Source organism: Coturnix japonica, chromosome Z (assembly GCF_054131305.1).
Source record: "Coturnix japonica strain WE chromosome Z, WE-NBRP24, whole genome shotgun sequence".
Taxonomy (NCBI): Eukaryota; Metazoa; Chordata; class Aves; order Galliformes; family Phasianidae; genus Coturnix; species Coturnix japonica.
The window spans coordinates 41,449,575-41,470,701 of record NC_140702.1 but is presented as its reverse complement, the minus strand read 5'-3'; the positions used below and the strand labels follow the sequence as shown (position 1 = coordinate 41,470,701).

The window sequence follows — 21,127 nt, the reverse complement described above, 5'->3', positions numbered from 1 at the left end:
TGGTGAAAAAGTCCTTCCTGATACTGAAAAAAAAAAAAAAAAGTTTCTGTCCAGGTACAATTATACAGCAAAATGGAAACTTCATTATATTTTGTTTCCTTAATGATCAGCAGAAGACTGTGTGAATTAGAAATTGTTTAAAATGCAGAACTTAAGCCATCATTTGTTGATTTCCTCTAAGCAAATCGTATTTCACTTGCTATCAGTGTCTGCAAGTGGCAAGCTCTGGACTTCTACATTCTTTACTGAAAAAATATGTTAAGTATTCAGATGTGGTTTTTTTTAGTAGTATTATGTGGAGCAACCATCATAATTAGTAATATAGCTGCTATTCTGCTGGGAAAGATTTGGAAAATCAGAGAAGAATACTTTGCTGTTTCTCTTCTGCATGTTCTGGAGTTAGCACTATCTGCTGCAAGACCACATTCTAAATATATAAATATATATATGTATAGTTCTAAAGGATCTTAATGCTTTTGAAAGTGGGACCTATGGTCTGGCTTTGTTGAATGTAGGGGTTACCTGGTATCTCTCATGACTGTGACAAAATTACTTTAGTTCTGTTTTTGCTCAGTTAGTCCACAGAATTACTGCTATACTATGCTGCGATGAAAGGTTATGTTGTTTCTTGTAGGTTTAGCAGTATCCTAAGGCAGGAAGGATTTTCTTTTTCTCACAGTTGAAGTATTTAATGTAATGGGAGAAAGCAATTAAACTCATGTACAGGAGGAATAACAGATATTCTGATAAGGGAAACTTCAAGGACTGTATGGTGACAAGAGTCAATACATGGTGAAAGAGTACTTCAGGAACTGCTGAGTTTGTTTCTGTTTTATTCCACTCCATATAAATAAATGATGGTTTATAAGAAATGGGGAAAGTAAGTGGTAAAAGAGTGCTTAGAATGCTTTTATCGTAAGAGGAAAGCTAATCATAACTAAATAGTGAAGAATCTTGAGTTTTCCTTTTCTTAGGCACTTGCCAAGGGATTCTGTGAAAGGTAACATGAAGCACAGTAATTCCGCCTTTTTGAGTAGCAGGAGAGTCAGAGGTGAGAAGTTAAATAAAGAGATACACTATTAATCGGAGTTAAACAGCCACCTTTATTAACTTGACTCTGTTCATTTGGTATTAACACTTGAGCATCCACTTTAAGAAATGGAAAAAAGGCCTAATCAAGTAAATACAGATACACTATGAATTCCACATTTTTTATTCATGATAAAAAATAACTAGGACTAACAGACCTCAGATTTAAGATTGCAAAAGGTAAATGAAATGTTATGTCATCTTCAGACAGTAGCTGTTAGGGAATTATCATGTTGTAGTCTGATCTCATAGACAGATTCTTCATTGTCAAAGCTGATTGATTAAGATCCAGGTGGAGTACACCTAGTGTTTAAAAACCTAGCACATGTCTTCTTAAAAAGTGCTTCTGTTTTTTTGAGGAGGATATTTTTACAGCCTTTATTGTGGAAAAATCTGTCTTCGATTGTGCACTGAAATGAATGAGCCAGTTTTTCAGGTGTGTGTATTATTTAATACTTTTGTCTTGTGCCTTGGAGCAAGAAATTCCAGTATGCTGAATGCTGCTGAAAACCTGGTCACTACACTTGTCTTGCCTGCTGGAGAACTCAACTGGTATTACCTCCTTGTTAAAGTTCAGCCCTACGTGTTCCAGAAATAAAACATGGAATACTTTGCAGTGACATTATTTGTGCCTTTTTGGTTCTCTTTTTCTGAGTTCCCTGCAATGATCTCTTAATGTTAAAATTGACTCAAAAGAGATACTCCAAGATAGGTGTTAAACCAAAACATGTGTGGCATGAGTTAAGTGATACTCTGTGCTTAGCATATAAAATGGAGACAGCATTACTGATATGTTTGAGGAGTCTTGGACAGAGAATTGTTTACTATTTTCTGGAGTGTATTTGTAGTACCAGACAGTCACTGGTCCTATTAATAAATAAGAGTATTTTGTCTCATATGTAAGTGAGTGAAGAAAGGGGCTGTTGGCATATGTAGGCATGATTTTTGAGATTTACATTATTATTAATAACAAACCCCGGAGTCTTGAAACCCATTGTCAGATTGCTAATGAAAGGCTTGACCTAACAGCTGCATCCTCCAAGAGTGGTAAGTACAGGAGGCACTGCAGACAGGCATCATGCCTCTCTGCCTCCGCAGCTGTTTCCTACGTGCTGAGAGCTAGCAAATTGTTGTACTGGCTTTTTGGAGCTATTAAGCTTTTGATGAAGATTTAGTATAAATATAGCACTGAGAGTAGACCCAGCATTGTTTATCCATTGCATGTGGGAGGGAGGAACAATTTTGCTGTACCAGAACATTTTGTTTTTCTCCTGATCTTATAATCTGAACATCAGCTTCAGAAGGAGCACACTTGAAGGGCAAAGCATTAAATGGAATATGTATCTGGTCTTTTTAGCTTTAAGCGTTTAATCATTCCCTGAGAATTCTGTGTATTGAACTGAGCGTGGAATGTATTTCTTAACTAGAAAGTTAATGTGAACACAGGACTTGAAGTTCTTGTCACAGCTGGGGACGGATAGGCTTGATCAGACTGACTTTAAATGCTTTTTAAGTAAAATTAAGAATATTATTTCTGATTGCCATGTGCATAGACTCCTGCTGCTGCTGAGAAAACTGCAGGAAATAGACTGAGTAGAGAGCTAACTAAAGATGCAATGGAGCAGGGTAAAAACCTGCTTCTCTCAGTAGTGGTGAGAGGATGATAGGACAGAACTTAGGTAAGGAGTTTATGCATTGTAATGACATCTGACAGCTTTATTACTGATATAGCCTTTGCACAGCATGGCACAAACCACCGACAGAATTAATCAGAGATGAATATGGCTTAAAGGAACAACAAAGCTCTAATTCTTGGAGTTTAGTGTATTCCAGCCATAATGATGCATGCCAGATGTTCTGTGTAATGTTTTCCGAAGACTTTTCTTCCCTATTCAAACATTGTGCTAAAAGCAGTGTGAAAGAATGTACTTCTGTGAAAGAGCATGCAGTGACCTCTCTAATAATTCGGAGATTTAAAATAGTGGTGGAGGTTTCTGCCTTTAGTGTTACTGGTTGCCCCACATGGATTATGGAATGTTCACCATTTGCGCATCAGCAGGGTTTTACCAAAGATTTAAGTAACAGTAAGTCAGTGGACTAATTATTTTTTCCTTAATGCTAAAGTTACAACAGGTGCCCAAAAGTAAATGCACTTAATTCTACCAGGCTTCCTAGCTTCAATGTTATTTTATTTTTAATCTTTCATTATTTGGCTTCTGTGCAAATTTCTCTTTTTATAAGATTTGATTTAGCCCCAGTGGACTCTTGACTTGAGGACACTGAGTGTTTGACTTTCAGGTCTTTGTGTTCTAATCATTAGGTAGTTGATCTAATCTGTTAGGCAATTTTAACTTTTTCCCTGTGTATTAGTGAACATTCTTTTCTCTTAGGCAGTGCTGCTGCCCTTTTGGCATCAGCCAGGTGAGGAAACGCAGCTAAACAAGTGATTACTTTGGAAGTGGAAGGCGAATAGAAGGCAGTTAACTAAATTCTGTTTTGAATGAAGGTTTAGTTTTCTGTTTGTCAGTATCAAGGCAAACCTTACTGGATTTTGACTGGGGCTAGAATTAATTGAGCAGTGCTGTGTGCTGTGGACTTGGAGTGAATTAATTCCCGCACCGTTATATTTCTAAAAATACTGTCATAACAAAAAACTGCCAATGATGTAGGATTTATTAAGCGCTGTAACCATCTTGAAAATGACTGGGCTTTTCAGAGGCATTTAAACTAGGAAGAATATTCAGATAAAGGCACATGTAGGAGTATAAATACAGGATAGGTCTCCAGAGACTGTGGACAGAAGGCTTCCAATTAGTACTTGTGCCTGAATTAGCTGTTGAGATGTATCGTGAATGAAATTCAGTGAAAAGATAACAGGCTTACTATGAACAGAGAAGAAATGATAGTTTGGAGAATTCTGGAAAAGATAAGAACTAAGTCCTCACCCCCCTGCAATTCACTGTTCTGAAATGATGTTCTAAAGGGTTTAGTGTGAAGAGACTCCTTTGATTTCTGTAGTACAAACTAGTGTAATAGATCTGAAATGTATTAGGGATTTAGATAATATTTACTTGTCATGTGAGAGAATCAAAGAACCATAAGATATTCTTCTCAGGGAGTGTGTTACTCTCAGAAGTTTGTTACTTCTCTTTGTACCTTTACCCTTATTTCTATTGAATTGTTCATTCTAAATGAGAGTTTTGTTTGTTTGTTGTTGTTGTTGTTTTTTGGGGGGGAGGGTCAGAGAAAGGCAAATTGGTTTCAGATAAACTTGCAAAAATGCCAGCAGCTGCTCAGGTGAAAATTAGGTGTATGGTCACTTAAATAGAAAAAATGGTATCTGTCTCATCATCTGCCTTCAATTGTTTGGAAGCTGGTGTTATTGATGTTAATAATAATAATAATATTTGATGTTAATGGTAGTTTAGAAACTAATTTTTCTGTGTCTACAAATGCTTTTGGCTGTTGTGGTCTGCTGAGGCAAGGTTAAGTTAACCAGGAGAATGTTGGTTAAGAATGCTGGCTAGGAATATTTATGTTGAGGCAAACTACTGCAAAGCACAGTATAAAACCACATCCTTTGGATGACAGGGTTTCCTGGGGCCATCTGTTTTACCATTAACAATAAAGTAATAAAGATGTTTTTTATAGGTTTAGGTTTCAGGGCAAGTAAACAAAAATAAAGAACCCTACTGGAAATAAGAGAGGGTTGCTTGAGCTAAAAAGGTGAATTATCTCTTACAGTTGTGCATATTCAGAGATGCTATTCTCTGATACCATCTTGTATATTGGTATGTAAAATAAGATAGACAAGGGGAGATAAGTATTCTTCACTCAATTATCTAAGAAATGCTGAAAATTAATTTAAGTATTTCAGAATACATTGGATTTTGAAACATACAGTTCCAACCAAAATTCTTATAAAAGCATCTGTGCAGATTCACAATCTAGTGTTTCCATAAATCTGTTGTTCTACACATCACAATGTTGTGATGTCTAGAACAAAACTTGATTAACCCACTAGCAAATTACATTTCCTATGTGTAAAAGCTTTTAGTTCATGTAAACAAAGCCTTGCTTCTTCAGGTTTTATTTAGAAAAATTAGGCAGTATGTGTGTTTCATCAGAGGACTGAATGTTGTTCTTGTGAAGTATTTGTACTTATTGTGAAGTTTTAGCTGGACAAATTCATCTGTATCTCTGCTACTTTATTTCTATTTTGCTTTCTTCAGCTGGTCTGTTTCTAAGTGTTTTTTTTTTTAAAAAAAAATAAAAAGAAAGTAAAAAATTTAACTTTTTCAAAAGCCAGAAAACTGCCTTGGCTGCCTTCAGTTCTTTTTGTCTAAAGGAAAAGCAGGGCTACTTCTACAAATGGTAGATAACCATGGGAAATAGGGAGAATGAGAGAGATGGTCCGTTAATCAGAAGTGTTGTGAGATCTCGGGGTAAATAAAGGAATTCATTTTATCTGGATATGACAAGTGGTATTTGGAAAACTTGAATAAATAATATATTGTATTTAATTCCTTAGTTATTAAATACAGATCCAGAACAAGACTTTCAAATCTGTGAAAGCACAGATTTGGATTTCTCACTTATTACAAAGGTGGTCCTGTTTTGTAGGACGAATGATATTTTTCTGGTCTACTATTTGAAACTGGTAGTAACAGAGAGAAACAGGCAAACTCCCAGAGCTATTTGATTTCTATTTTATTATTCTTGCTCAGTCAGTTTACTGATTTCTGTGAACTGAGATGGACCTTTGTACAATGATAAATTTTACCTTTAGATAAAATAATTGCCATTGCATAGAAGCAGAATGTGAACCAGTGCCATGTAATTGCTTTTAAGCATCCATGAAATGAAGTGGAAAAAAGTAAAATAAATGGGTAGATTTAATTTTACAATGTAGTGATATGAATCTCCAGAAGAGGAGAAAAAATGACCATGCAGGAGTGAAAATACTAAAAACTCTGGCCTAAATAAAAGGAGATTTGTGCTCTATGATAAATAAACACTTCCCTTCTTTATCACTCTAGGGAAATCTCTGTGGCACCTCCTTAACATATATTAGAAAAGTTAAGTAAATTACATTCCATTAGGAGAGGTTTGAGGGATAAATAGTAGCATCATCAGAATTCCTTTGAAAGGACAGAAAACAATTGAAGTAAACACAGACTCAGAAGCGAATGATCCAATTCATTTCGTACAGGTTTTCATGTAATTTCTATACATTCACAATTTACCTCTTTTGGCTTTCCCATCTGCCCTTACAACTTTCCCATCCACCTTTACATGTTATCAAAGCATTCCACAAACACTCCTTAACTGTGCATACAGGCGCTTATCCAATCAGAGTAGTTTTTTCCAATGGCTTGGTATATGAATATTTTAATGTATATGATTTTCCATGTAATATTCCTTTCAGTGCCTGTAATGGAAGTTTTATATGAAGATGGATTTACTGCGGAAATTTAAGAGGAAATAGGAAACTTCTTGCTATTAATGCTCTCAAATTCAAGAAGTAGAGGACGTATGAATAGCTGTAAATGTGCAGTTTAAAGTAGCTAGGTCTTCTGTTGAGTATGAATTTCCCATATGGAAACAATTCTTCATACACTTTTTTGTGGTAAATTATCATTCCACTTCCAAAAGAGAACACTGTATGGCATCACTACAGTATATGCTGTAACAAAACATGCAGCATTTATTTGTTTGTGATATGATATGTTTAAATAATATTGCATGGTGATTAAGGGATTCCTGTAGCAGTTTATATTAATATTAAGAATATTCATGTAACAAATTGATAAGTTAGAGCTTACAGGTATTACTAATATTTCTGTAATATCAATTCCCATCTCCAACTTTGAGCCAATTACTATTTGCTGATTGTGAGAGCCTTTAAAAATATTCCTCTGGATCTGTGGTTAAAGACCATTGTACATACTTAGATCCAGATCACAACAGCATTCATTTTTACCTGATTTTCTTGCAAATATGAGACAGTCATTAGCATTCTAGATTATTGTGTTAGTTTTAGCTGAACATTCATAACAGCTTGCTTCTGAGATGATTACATAGAAGAAACAAGTTTCAAGAAACAAAAAATTAACCTTGGAAATTTACCTTTGTTTTTATTATTTTTATACAAAATAATGCAGAAAAGTGAGAGTTCTTAATATTGTCTCACAAAATCAATGTATTGTATGTAAGATACTTACCAAGTCAGCAACTTAATTCTGAAGTTATATTCTTTTGTTTTATTGTAGGTCCCAAGTCTTATCCCAGTTCTGATATTCATACTGGGAAGACCTTTGGAGCCTGCACTTTACAGGGATATATTGTATACTTTGCCTTCACTTGGTGTACACAAGGTCAGAATGAAAGTTCTTTTAGTAAGATATAAACTGTGTCAATAAGTAGTCATGTATTTACCAAAAAAATAAGGGGGGGGGGGGGGGGGGGGAAAGGATGTGATTTAGACTCACAGCTTGCTTAAAATAATAATTGACATGCAAGTATAAGCCTAACACTGTAATATTTTGGCTGGAATATGGCATTTGAGTAAGGTGAAATGTACTTTATGCTTTCTTGTCTGTAGCATATCATTATTGTTTTTAGATAAGCTAAAAAGATGTTCTTGGATTCAGTGGGTTCCAGCTTCTGACATTGCTGTTGGACAGTTACAGAACTGTGATACTTGGTCCAAGTAACAATTTGTACATTTGTGCACCTTCTTGGTCATTAAAAAAAAAAAAAATAGAAAAAGAATTAAAAAAAAAGAAAAATAGTAAAGTAATAGTAACTTTTGGTTAACAAAATCTCTTTCAGGTTTGTGTACCTCAGATTTTACGAACCATACACATGCTGGGGAGCACACCGAAGCTTAGAGCTATTACTTTGCGTCTGATGACATCTCTGTGGGAAAGACAGGTTAGAAAATTCTTGTGGTGTCTCTGAGTACAACAGCAATTTGTAAACTTCATTTCTTCTAACCAGGAAAAGAAATCTGTTTCGGAGCATTGTTTCTAACATCTCATTTTCAGCAATATAGGTTAAGTGGTGAAAGTGGTGAAAATCTTTACTGATTATGTTTTAGTGAAATATTTCAGTAATACCTCTTTTGGAAAAGCTGCTTTTCATTTCAACTAGAGGAAAAATACAGTTTTTCAGAGATAGGTTTCTGTTTCACTTAACATATGGTAAGAACATGGCCTTAATAAAAAGGCAGCAACTTGCTTCTTTGTTTATGAAGTAACAATTAAGATACAGTCTGCAAAAGTTACTCAGATCCCAGTGCAGCATTGAACTCTGGTTAAGAAAAGCAAAGTATGATATGCAATAAATGTAGAATTTAGAAGTCATGTAAAACTGGTAGCCATCAAAATCTTGTCATCACGATAATTTTTATAATAAATTACTTCTAGGATCGAATTTACCCAGAATTACAGAAGTTCTTGGCAACATCTGATGTACCTTCTTTGTCTGTTGACAAGGATGCTCAGTGGGAAAAAGTGATTGCTAAAGCTGCCTGTATAAGGGATATCTGTAAACAGAGGTAAGTAGAAGAGTTTGTTGTCATTCTTATGCCTTTGTACGGAAAAACTTTTTCATATAAGCTGCATAATTATTTCTAGCTAGTCTGTTTTGCTAATTGTGACTAATATTATGGCTAGTAATTTTCCAGTTGTGCAAGATACTGACTCAGACATTGTTAATCTCAACTACTTACACACTGGATTTAAAAGGATGTTTAAGTAATTTTAAAGTTAGTGGAAAAGACCTGTCTTCATTATAAACAAAACAAGGGTCCTGCACTGATGCAGAACAGAAACCTAAAGCATACCAACTCCAAATTTTAAAAAAGTGCACCATTGGAAGAAATATCTAAGACTTTTGATCTAGAAAAACTTTTCTAGAAAACTTTTGATCAAAAGTCTTTTGATCAAAGAAAAACTAGATACTTTTCTGAAAGAACTTTTTTTTGTCACACACAAATTATGGGCCTTTATTCAGATCTAATACAGGCTCTCTAACACAGTAACAAATCACAAAGTCACCGAATGGCTTCAGTTCAAAAGGTCCTCGAAGATCATTTTGTTTCAACCCCTTTGCCATGGACAAGGTTGCCAGCCTCTAGACCAGGCTGCCCAGAGCCACATCCAGCCTGGCCTTGAATGCCTCCAGGGATGGAGCACTGACAGCCAAAAAGATTGTTTTTAAACATCTTATGAATTACTTCCATTTTTGTGTGCTCATTACCATCTTTTCTCCTTGTCCACCCATCCTTTGGTTTACACTTCGACCTTCAGGAAAGTAAAAATTACTAACAGCTGGAAAGATTCAAAATGAGGACAGGGATTGTTAACTATTTAATTTTGTCAAATGGCTTTTTTCAAGAAACAGTAAAGAAATGAAAATGAAAACAAGTGAACATCATGAGAGGAATTTCAGTGCAGCTGAAATATTTTCTTTGCCAAGTGAATGCTCTTCAGGTATAAAGCACTGTTCTTCATGCATTTAGAAATAATTTGAAAGAAAGTGGGAACTAGTAGAGAGAGCTTGAACATTCTATGCATATAAATCACTTCAGCAGATGCTTTTTACCCAAAGCTCCTACAGAATCAGTGAGAGGATCTGCAGAATCAGCAGTCGACTTTTTTTGCCATGAGAATCTGAGTGGGTGCTGTAAGACTTGAAAACAAATAAGTGGCCATGTGGTCATAGAAAGAGAAATAAATAGCTGCAGCAAAAAATGTATTTGAAAAAAAGGTTTCTAGCTAATGTAAAGGGAATATTCTTGTATCAGGCCAGTCTTTTGTCTCCAAAATATACAGCAGTACATGTTAATGCCTATAAAAGACTGTAAATAAGAAGCACAGGATAGTCTCTTTAACAGCATTTTCTTGGCTGCTTCTTGATAGTGTAATCTTTTAGAACACACAACTTTCTTATAAAAAGACTTCCATAGCTTAATTTCTTGGTGACATATTTCATTGCAAACTCTGTGCTTGCTGATCCAGTTCTCTGTCACTCCAACTTTAGAATTTCCTGCTGCTTCATCCTTTTTTTTCTCCTTTGCCTCTTAGTTTGTCCATTTTAGTTGTCATTTTTGAATAATTGATACTTAGTAAATTATTTTGTAGAGTGCAATTGTATGTATGCATGAATACTGCTTCACTGCCCTATATCTTTGTGTTTTTTCCATTAGGCCATACCAGCATGGAGCAGATATGTTGGCTGCTATTTCCCAGGTGTTGAATGAATGCACAAAACCTGATCAAGCTTCACCTGCTGCTATTGTCTTACAGGGTCTTCAGGCACTTTGTGAGGCTGAGGTAAGGTCAAATGAAATTATCAGTGTCTTCCGTGTTTTGTTTGTGGATAATGTTTTCTCTCCCACAGTTGAATTTATTTTTTTCATATATACATCTATATAGAATTCTTCTCTCCCAGCATGAATTTACATTTCCTGGGGGACTGTACTATGAATTTCCACTATGGCAGGTCAGATGGTTGGTTTGGAATTTAAGTCAGCATGGTAGTTTGTGTCAGAAACATTTCTTTCATGCATTCTTCCTTCAAATTTGACAGAGAGCAGCTGTGTGGAACATAATTTTGATTAGCTGGAAAGTGTGTAAATCATTTGCCATATCTTCTTACTGATCTGCCCTTTTGTCTCTTATTTACACAGTTCATGTGGTGTAGGGTATGAAATCACTTGTAGTGAAATCACTTTTAATATTTTAAAATAATACATTCATTACTGGTAATGAGGATGGATAAACATTGGAACATGTTACGTAGATATAGTGACACAGATGTGCTGAGAATCACGCTTTAGACAAACTGTGGACTATGTGGGCTGTGTCTGAGTTACTGAACTAATAGTACCCTACAGGAATACGTGATTATTTGTTTAATGCCAAACAACAATCTTAGGTTTATCTGCTTCCTCACTCAGTGCAATGTTTACCACAGTGAAACTGATCCAGTAAAGGAATCCAGCCATTACCATACTGTACATGTGCAATCATTACAGTAGTTCAAGAGCAATATAGAAATGGCTAGCATTCCATAGACATTGTTATTTAACATAGTTAAGTTTCAGACAGAAAGTATTAAGAACCATCTTGCTCAGGGTAACAACTGTGTTTAGTTTTGGTACAAAGTTTAACACATCTTGAGCTCATATGGATTCTCAGAATGGAGGCCTTCACAATACTGATGTTTTCCTCAACTGGATTATATATAGGCTTTGTTTCCTGCAGAGATGCAGGAGCTAGGCCTGTGACAAACATAACATCCAACTGAAAAAAAATACCATTTGAGAAGCACTGCACACTGATTGGATGTGGGAGACTAAGATAGCTCAATGTACTCCAGAAAAAAGGAACACTTTGTGGACAGTGAATGCTTTCCTTTTCTAATTTTTACTGGCCCTCTTGTGCCTACTTTGTTTCCCCAACTTCATGCCAGTTTGTTTGGGAAAACAGGTGCTGCAATGAGATACTGTAACTTTCATAGAGTTGTCTTTCAGTAAACTAGGTAATCATTTGGGGTAAGCAATGCTGTCCATCCCATATTTATTATTTAGACTCCAATCTACAGAGCAGAAACCTGACAGGACATAATTGTAGAGAATTTTATTGTGCTATTTTCTTACTGTGCCACTGTGTCAACACATAACCATGGGAAAAGGATTTAATCTCTTTGAGTTTTTCCATGTGTTGCTGTTTAGGTGCAGAATTTTAGCAAGCACCTAATTCTTAGTCAGCTTCTGCCGAAGTATAAAAAACAGCATTTTCATACGTATGGTGCTGACAGTTGATGACAGAACTGTACGCATTGTGTAACTTGTCAGAGCAGAATTCCAAGAGTGTCAGAAAGCTTTCTTTGTAAAAGTAGTACTGTTACAAAGCTTGCTGTAACATCAATTTTCTGGTTGAACGTATGGTTTTACAATTTGTTGAATACAGTAATCATTTCATATAAATGTAAAGGCTCTATGCAAAGTAAATAACACTACACAAATTGTAGTGAGAGTACTAGATCTGTTTTTGCATGACTTATAAGGAAGGCTAAGCCAGATTTTGTTGTTGTTAGTTTTTTGTGTGTGTGTATAGCAAAAGGGCTTTAATGAATGGCACACAACAACTTGTATGTCAGAAAGGCAAAATGCACACAGTTCTTGTTTCTGGACAATTTTATTTATTTTGCCAATATGATTTCGACAGAAGCTAAGATTTTTTTCATATAAAGACAACTGTCTTGTCTTCTTTTGTGTGTCAAGCACTGTAAACAAGCCAAGAAATATCCAAGAATGAAAATGCCAAGCATACTATTTTAAACCCCTCTCCAGCCTTTTTGTGGGAAAGGCTTTTCCATATTTCTTTGTTTTATTGATCAAAAATAAACCAGCATAAGCAAGGAATATAATGAATTGAAATCTCATGTGAGAACAAATTAGATGGACTGAGTTTGACACATAGATGTAATTGCAAAGCTAGATGTAGTCTGATTTTTTTTGGAGTATTATCTGTGAGCCACAGAAGTCATAGATGGTTAGGACAAAAGAGCCAAGAGATTTTCTGTTGCATATCAAATGCTGAATGTGAAAAGGGAATAAGTTCCTCAAAGGTAACTGAATTTCATACAGATTTTGGCTACAAATACTTAATTTTTTAAAAATCTATATATTTGAAGATCTGTTGAACAGATCCGTAAAACTAAACATACTTTTTACTGTGCTGGAACACTTCCCAATTCATGTTGAACTTGAATGAGAATTCTGTTCTGGTATCTTTTTCGCCTCCTATTAACAATTTTGGTCCCCTCAATGCAAGAAAGACCTCGAGGCCCTGAAATGTGTCCAGAGAAGGGCAGTAAAGCTGGAGCACAGGTCTTAGAAGGAGCAACTGAGGGAGCTGGAATTGCTCAGTCTGGAGAAGAGGCAGCTCAGGGCAGACCTCATCACTATCTACAGTTCCTTGAAAGGAGACTGTGGCATGGGAGGAGTTAGCTTCTTCTATGTAACTCGTGATAGGACTGGAGGGAATGGATGCAAGTTGCACCAGGGAAGATTCAGGTTTGAAATACTTCTCTCTGTGAGTGGTCAGGTGCTGGAACAAGGAGCCCAGGCAAGTGATGGAGTCACCATTCTTGGATGTGTTCAAGAAACATTTAAATGTGGTACTGAGGGAAATGTTTTAGTGGGAAATATTGGTGATAGGTGGACAGTTAGACTGGATGATCTTGGATGTCTTATGCAGCCTTGGTGATTCTGTGATTCTATAATTCTAATCTGCCAGGATACACCTGTCTAGTAGTGTTCAATTTTGAAGTATTTCTTACTCTTTGTTGAAATAATAAGCAAGGTAGAATGCTTTCTATGTAGAGTATTACCTTGTTGTTGACAGATGGATTTATTTATTTGTTTTCCCTGGTGCTTTCAAATCTGGAAAAAAAAAAAAAGAAACAACAACAAAAAAAAAATCCAGTCTAAGCACCATATATCTTGCAAGATATTCAGAGTGTTGGATTTTGTTAACTGTAATGAGAAGTCACTTTGCTGTGTATCTATGTATAGGTTTTTTAAATTGAAAAACCTTCAAGAGCATGATTTTCTGATTTATAATGAATTCTTCATTGAATGAATGCCTTGCAGATGCATATATTTATTTATTTTTAATATTGCCCATATTTTTTGTGTAGTTTTTCCTTTTAAGGAAATAATAGGATTACAAAAATGTGTCTAAGGGTATTTCAGCTTCTACTTGGCGCAAAATGACTTTCTGGTTCCTAACATAACTTCAAAGTGAGATTTAAAAGGATAAAGCTAATGTTTTTTGAGGACTTGGAATGCAAATGGAAAGACTCCAAATTCATAGTTCATAGAATAAAAAGTAGGTCCATGATTTTTCAGACATGTTTCACAATTTTAAGTAACACTTGGAAGGAAGTGTGATCTTACTGACATCTGTATTTTCACACAGAATGATTTCATCTTCTTGTTTCTGATTCCTTTTTCTTCAGTTATCAGCTGTTTAAAAACTGACTGCTTAGCATAGGTCTTAGTATTGTATTATTGCTTATTTTAGTTTCAGTTCTCTGAAATTATTTCTGGATTCCTACAGTTTTATGTTCTTCCTTTCTGTAAGGACATTTTGTTTTGGAGCTTTCTCTACTTTCATTCTTTTGGAATTCCAGACAGCTTGCTTTTAAAGGTAAAAAGTGAAGTAAAGTAATTGCAATATATGAAGACAACATACGCATCTGCATCTTTATTTTTATTGCTGCATTGCTCTATTTTTCCTACTGAGGAGCTGCTTTATCTGATGAGAATTCTAGAATTATTGTATACAAGTGAATTTTTAACAGGCTTTTAGGTCTTTTTATCTGGCGGGTTTTTAATGCAATTTACATTAATTCATATTTACAAGAAAGGAAGCAAATTCTGGAAACAAACATGCCATGCAGGTTGAAATTGCTGTTATTAATACTGCCTCCCACTTTCCCTTCAGGTTGTTTGTATTAATTCTACATGGAATGCTCTGTCACCAAAGCTGAGTTGTGATACAAGACCCCTTATTTTAAAAGCACTGAATGAACTGTTTTCTCTGGTTCCCTCATTAACAGTGAATACAAATGAGTATGAGGTATGTACCTCAGACTACACTGAATCTCTTCTTTCGTTATATTATTGTATATGAGTTTTACAAATATCTGCATATTTTTGCTTACCACTGAATTGCAACCCTTCACAATACACATTCCCAAATCATTTCACAGCTTTAGTTTGCATTAATGAACCCTGAAAGACAGCTGTGAAATTTGAGTGAAACATTGATCACAAATTCCCCTCTCACAGGATGTGTTTGTAGTTCAGCCCTGTGCCTCTCATCTTTCTTAGTTCAGCACATGTTGAAGAAGCAGTCTGTGTAAGGTTACTTGATTTCAACTGCATTCTTGCTTAAAGAGAAACTGAACATATGTGTTGTCTGCTTTTATAGAAATTTAAAGCTCAAGTTCTCAGCTTCCTGTGGAAAAACACACAAAACAAGGTAAGTGACAAGTGAAAATGTTAATTCCTGGTGTCTGTGTTAATAATGATGTTAATAAATGATGTCAGCAACTGGATATTTAATTTGATACTTTTCTGTCAAGAGAAAGCTATCAGTGCCAACAATGTTGTTTTGTGGTAGCATTTTCTTCTTGTTGAATGTTTAATTCTTTTTTTGAAGCAGTGAGATGTACAAGAAAAATAGCCAACTGCTAGTCCTGAGATTAGCAGCTGCCACAAAGAATTGTCCCAGCAGAGTAGTTTCAATCCTGTGATAGGCTTCAGCACTGAAATAGTAAAACTCCATTGGCTAAGCTGAAACTGTGACAACTAGCTCAATTTGGAAAATGTCTAAAATGTGATTCTAAATTAATTAGGTCAGTGCAACATGTAGAGATCAATTCAGACCAATTGCATGGGTACATATGCCTCATTTCTTTGCTGGGGAAATGCTGGGCTGCCGTAGCCAAAAAGCTAGTAGAACCAAAGAACTTGAGTTTAAACGTAGCTCATATTTCTACATAAACTACATGTACAGCAGTAGTGGAGTACAGTAATCAGAGTGATATCAGGCCTTTGTAATTGGTTTTATACAAAGTCCAAAGTAATTTGGAGAATATCTCAGGAAAGCACTACTGCTTAAAGAAGAGTCGGTTACTCTTTTTAAGTATTCAGTGATTAGTGGATAGGCTTTTTCTATGTGAAATGTTTGGTGTGTATCGGTGCTGTTTGTTGTGCATGTGATTTTCTTTTTCTTCCTGCTAATTTTCTAGGATGCTATTGTAGCTGTTTCAGCCTACAAATCACTCTCAGCATTTGGCTCTGATGAACATACAATTCTTCATCTTCCTGAACAGGTAGCAATTTTGTGTTTTCAGTAGTAAGGGACATCACTTGCACTTGATGTCAGTTTTATCTTCTGAGTGATGCATTGATCTGAGTGATGCTATGAGACAACTGAGTGTCTCAAAGAAGGAGTATGAACAACTGCTAGTTAAGTGATATTGCATGTGGTTAGCATAACTAAGGTTTATTAGAGGGGAAACCTGCAAGTAGGAGCTGAGCAGTCAGAAGGTAGTTTTTCTTATTTCAGTGGTCAAATCAACATATTACTCATTAAGCACCAGATTTGCACTTTATGCTCTTCTGATAAGGTGTGCAGCTGAGTCTTGACACCAAGGAGCTCTCATGAGCACTCTTCCATCCATTGCAGTAACAGGCATGCTTGGTGCTCTTGCTTCTGAAATGGGAAAGTCAGTTTGAGAAATAGGTGCTTGTTTGGAACTGAGCTGAAAACTTTACCAGCCCTGTACCAGTACTTCTACAGCATGACATTTTGGGTTTTTCTGTTGTTTAAAAACCACAGCCAGAAAGTATTTGAGATCAGTTATTAGACATCTTATTGAATATGTAAAGGGCTGTTCAAATCTGAAACTTCAGTCTAATCAGTTGAATCAATAACCTTACAGAATGGAACAGTGAAAGGAAATGAACAAAGATCATCTGTGTGAATTATTTTCTCTTTTAAAATAACTTTGTAAGATAGACTGGACAATATTCAGTATTCCATTGGTACTATATAACATAGTAAATCTCTGTGAGATTTTAGTGCCTGCATTATTACAAAGTGGGCTCAGTTTGGGAAATGTAACTGCATATTATGAAAATAAGGCAAATTAAAATTTAAATAAACATACTTTCTCTATTTAAACCAGTTGAAAGAGTTGAGCACTGGCCTTGCAAATGAAAAATGTGTTTGCAGAGAACACCACAATGCAGAATAAGGGAAATCTCTTAACACTATCATATTGCCATTTCTCTTTTGTGGTGATACAGTATTCAGTATTACTTATGCTCTTACTTCACGCTTATCAGAAAATAAATATATTTACATTGAAAACACTGTAAATATTTTTCAGTTCTTCAAATTCTGAAAACAACATCAAAATATAATATGCACAGAACATTTTTAGTATAAAGTGTAATGCATGGATTATCTCTGTGCTCAAAGAATGAGTGATAATAAAGTTTTAGTAATACTATTTCTGACTGAACATCAAGACTAGTTTTATGACTAGATTATATATCCACGTGATTTTTATTGACCAGTTCTGCATTTCATTCAGGTAGAAGGAGAGCTTTAATTCTTTCAGCTCCAATTAACGAAATTGAAATAAATGAAATAGGGAACTTTTCATATTAAGTTTCTTTTTTTCTTTTCTTTTTTTTTTTTTTTTGATGTTTGAAATCATGAAAGATAATAAGGATTAAGAGATTTGTTCTGATGTTTCTGTTTCTTAATCTTCTAGGCACGAGAAGAAATTATCTCACCGGAGGAGACAGACATGAATGAAGACGAGGAAGAGAAGGAGGTGAATCTTTTTGTTCCAGGTTCTTCGTATATCAAGCTGCTGTCTCTAACACCGGATTCTGTATTAGGAGGTACAGTGTGTTCTGTGTTTAAGGTGTATAAACTAAAACTTCAGAGGAAAATAAGACCTGTAACTCAGTCTGAGGAAGACAGTGGGTCAGAGTTCCTGATGCTGGGGGGAAAAAAAAAACAAAAAAAAACCTTTCAGTGCTTTTTAAAAATCCTTATTTATAATGGTTAGTCCTCCAGCAAAAGCCAGTTGCTCATGATGTACTTTCTGCTTTCCAGATGCCCATTGTTTCATTACAGTGCAATGTCAACAGGAAGGACTGTGCAGACAGTCTTACAGGCAGCTGTCTATTTTAGCCTATGGCAGATTGAGGGGGAATAAAAACCATGGAAAACAAAAGCTGTATAAAATGGTTTTCCTGATATGAAATACATCACATGCTTTTTAATAATATTTATAATATATTAAAGCAGTGCAATATGCAAAATCCTTTCAATCAGTGAAGTTATCAGTGCTATGTTTATGTATATGAATACTGAAATGTCCTCTAAGGGGTGTTCTCCAGATGATATGTTTGTTTTGAAAACTAGGGAGTTGAATCACCTTTAGTATTTGTTGGTGGATTTTTTTATTTTTTTTTTAAGTTCACTCAATTACTATAGTTAATACTGTCTTTTACTTCCACTCTTCATTTTCTAACAGCTGTTGAAACTGGTAAAAATTGTTGTGAAATTTCTCAGTCCTCTGAAGGGGTATGAAACTCAAGACAAATAAGGTCTGTAATCTATTAGAGCTAAAACTGTGCCACCTTACCTGGTGGAATTCTGCTGTAATGTGTTACTGAAATTAATTCACAACTTCCAGCTTAGAAGGAGAAGGATCTAGATGCTTTTTAGGAAAAATGTCTGTTACTCAGACTTCCAGTGAAGTCTTTGCTTGGGTGCATCAAAGTTTAAAGGAAATATTCACTTCTATTAAATACCTCTCCTCTTCTTATTTTTCCTCATTTACTCCTTAAGCTCTCAGTTGCATTTTTTACTTTTTTGTCTCTCCCTCCTTCTTATGTCCTTGCAAGTGGAAGAAAATCTCTAATTTTTTTCAGCATCCACGTGCTTCTTCCTGAAGAGATGAACACATATATGCTATGGTAACTGCAGTTAAAAAACATGCTCCAAAGATAAGTTGGTCCTGGTTCTGCCATTTCTATTAAATTGTAGGATCTTTTTTTTTCCCAAGAGGTTTCTCCCTCTGTGTGAGGAAAATGTCTAAGGTTGCAAATCTGCAGAATGTATTTCTGCAAGAGATTTGAGAAAAATTAGACAACAGTAAAAGTAGGCTTTCTGTGGCCATTAGTTAGAATGTGCTGCCGTTTCAACTTAATATATAGTTGTCTGCATATGTGAGGTGTTGAAAAAAGTATCTTCTCTGAAACTCCTTTAGAACTGATTTGTCACTACAGTTTTCACGTTGTTTCAAAGCATTAAAGTGCTCACTAAAGGCAGGGAAAGGAGTGTGATTATTTTTTATGGGCTTTTTTTTTTTTTACTATTTTCATACTTTTTCATCCAGAATGTCTGAGATGCAGAAAATTTTGTTCCCGTAAAGTCAGCTGAATTTTTTTTTTCCTTCAGACTCATTTCAGGCTTTAGAATATAATATTGTATCATTTGCTGCACATGTAGGTGTTTCATTAAATTTACCTGGATTTTTCACTGTTTTTACATCTGACAGCCTAAATCCTTGAGTTCTATCTCTTGCATAAAAAAATTGCTTTTGAATTCTATGTTCAGTATTCTTTGGCATAACCAGCAAGTAAAATGACTGCTACTTATGCTGGGGTGTCTCCATGTATGATGTATGTGGATGGTTACCACCATTGAAAGAGCTGGCCTCTCTGATTTTCTTACTTTCTTGCTGTAGTCCCCCAAAATAAAAAAAAATTAAATTAAATTAAATTAAAATAAATTTTTTTTTAAAAAAATTTTAAAAAAAAACCTCTTACAAATGTCAAGATTAGTGAATAAATACTGTTTTTCTGTCATTACATTTAGTTTTGTAGGAAGAATATATATCACTGAGGACTGGGAATAAGCTTACAAGTCCTGTGTGAATCACTAGTGATTTCACCAACTGTGAAGTCTCACTTTTTATTTTTTCTGTTGGATGTTGATTTTACATGTAGGGGAAAAAAATAAAATAAATTCCACAGATACAGTTTCTCTTCCTGCTGTAACATAAAGACTTATCAGACTGAGACTACTACTCTGTTATCATAAAACAGAATGACCTTGGTTGAGGGTTTATGAAGCTGATTTGGAAAAAATACATTGCTAAAATGATGGGAACATAATGAAAATAGGAAATATAAGGAAGCTCCAGTATAAAATGTTATATTGGAATTGGAATTATATTCCAAGCTCACATAGGTATTTCTGGGACCTAGGAAGGTTAAGTGGGTGTCATTTAGTCTCCATTGTTCTTAATCTCCAAGTCAAAGCAGGGCTGTATTTAATTAGGGAACTTTTATGACAAAGTTTCAATCTTTGTTGTTATAAATCCCCTTAAAACTCAGTTATATAACAAAAGCTTTAACAGACCAAAGTACCAACTTTGCAATGTTCAGGTATGTTGTCAACTCTTAGCTGCAATATAGTAACACTGTACAGTCCAGAAACACAGTCCTTTTTGCTTACATTTGCCTTCAGATTTACTTCACAAATGAACAGCAACTTTCTATTAATTCTGTATATTTTGAGCCCAGCTAGACTACAAAAGGCATAACCTAAGCACACAGAACTCAGCAATTACTCCTATGGTTATAGAAATCAAGGCGGTTCTTGTTTTCTGTATATTCCTTGACTGCACATACTCTCTCTTTCCATGTACTCTTTTTGCACTGCACTCTTTTTAAATCTCCTTAATCAAGTTTTAGAGACTGTTTTTTTTTGCTTTTTTTTTGTTTTGTTTTGTTTTGTTTTGTTTGATTGTTTTGCTATGTTCTCATTCGTTTTTCTGCCACACTATTTCACTTTTACAGGTGTAAAGTTAGAAGTATACATTTAGGGAATAGCTCAAGGAATAGTTTAGGCTGTTTTTCTTCTCCGCTTGAGCATATGATAAGACATAGTGCCATTTGAAGTGACAGTGGCAGCAGATGTGGGTTCAGAGAGACTTGCCAAGGTTCTCAGTTCCTTGACCATGAGCTCTCATCTGAATGTCATTACTAGATTAGCATACCTGCCCTGAAGCACAAATGTCAGTCATTTGGGGTTTTTCATGATTGGTTTATTTTCCCAGTTATCAACTCTGATGTCCTCTTTCATCTCTGTTTCTTTCTTTGTGATTCATCTAGCATTTGAAGAATTTGCAACATCGCTAGTGAAACAGGAGATGACCAACATGCCCCGAGGTGTGTATCATTCTGCCTTGAGAGGAGGGGCCACACGCACCGACCAGGGGAAGACCGTTGCAGGTGTTCCAAATTTCTTGCTGAAAATGTATGAGAGGAACAAACAACCAGGAATGACACCTGGCCTTGCAGGTAGGCTGTCCCTCTGTTGGAGTTAGGCAGTTATGCACACTTTGATTTAGT

At 35.3% G+C, this 21,127-nt stretch overlaps 1 protein-coding gene across 4 annotated transcripts in view; it reads left to right on the top strand.

Annotated features, from left to right (window-relative positions):
• The window catches only part of FOCAD (focadhesin), an 86,603-nt gene that overhangs the window by 30,076 nt on the left and 35,400 nt on the right, over positions 1-21,127 (top strand). For all 4 annotated transcript variants that reach the window (XM_015849089.3, XM_015849086.3, XM_015849088.3 and 1 more), the window contains 9 exons: positions 7,362-7,466; positions 7,924-8,025; positions 8,520-8,650; positions 10,304-10,430; positions 14,616-14,750; positions 15,105-15,155; positions 15,928-16,011; positions 17,464-17,596; positions 20,888-21,076. In XM_015849089.3, coding sequence (XP_015704575.2) covers positions 7,362-7,466; positions 7,924-8,025; positions 8,520-8,650; positions 10,304-10,430; positions 14,616-14,750; positions 15,105-15,155; positions 15,928-16,011; positions 17,464-17,596; positions 20,888-21,076 — 1,057 coding nt within the window. The remainder of the gene's footprint in view (positions 1-7,361; positions 7,467-7,923; positions 8,026-8,519; positions 8,651-10,303; positions 10,431-14,615; positions 14,751-15,104; positions 15,156-15,927; positions 16,012-17,463; positions 17,597-20,887; positions 21,077-21,127) is intronic.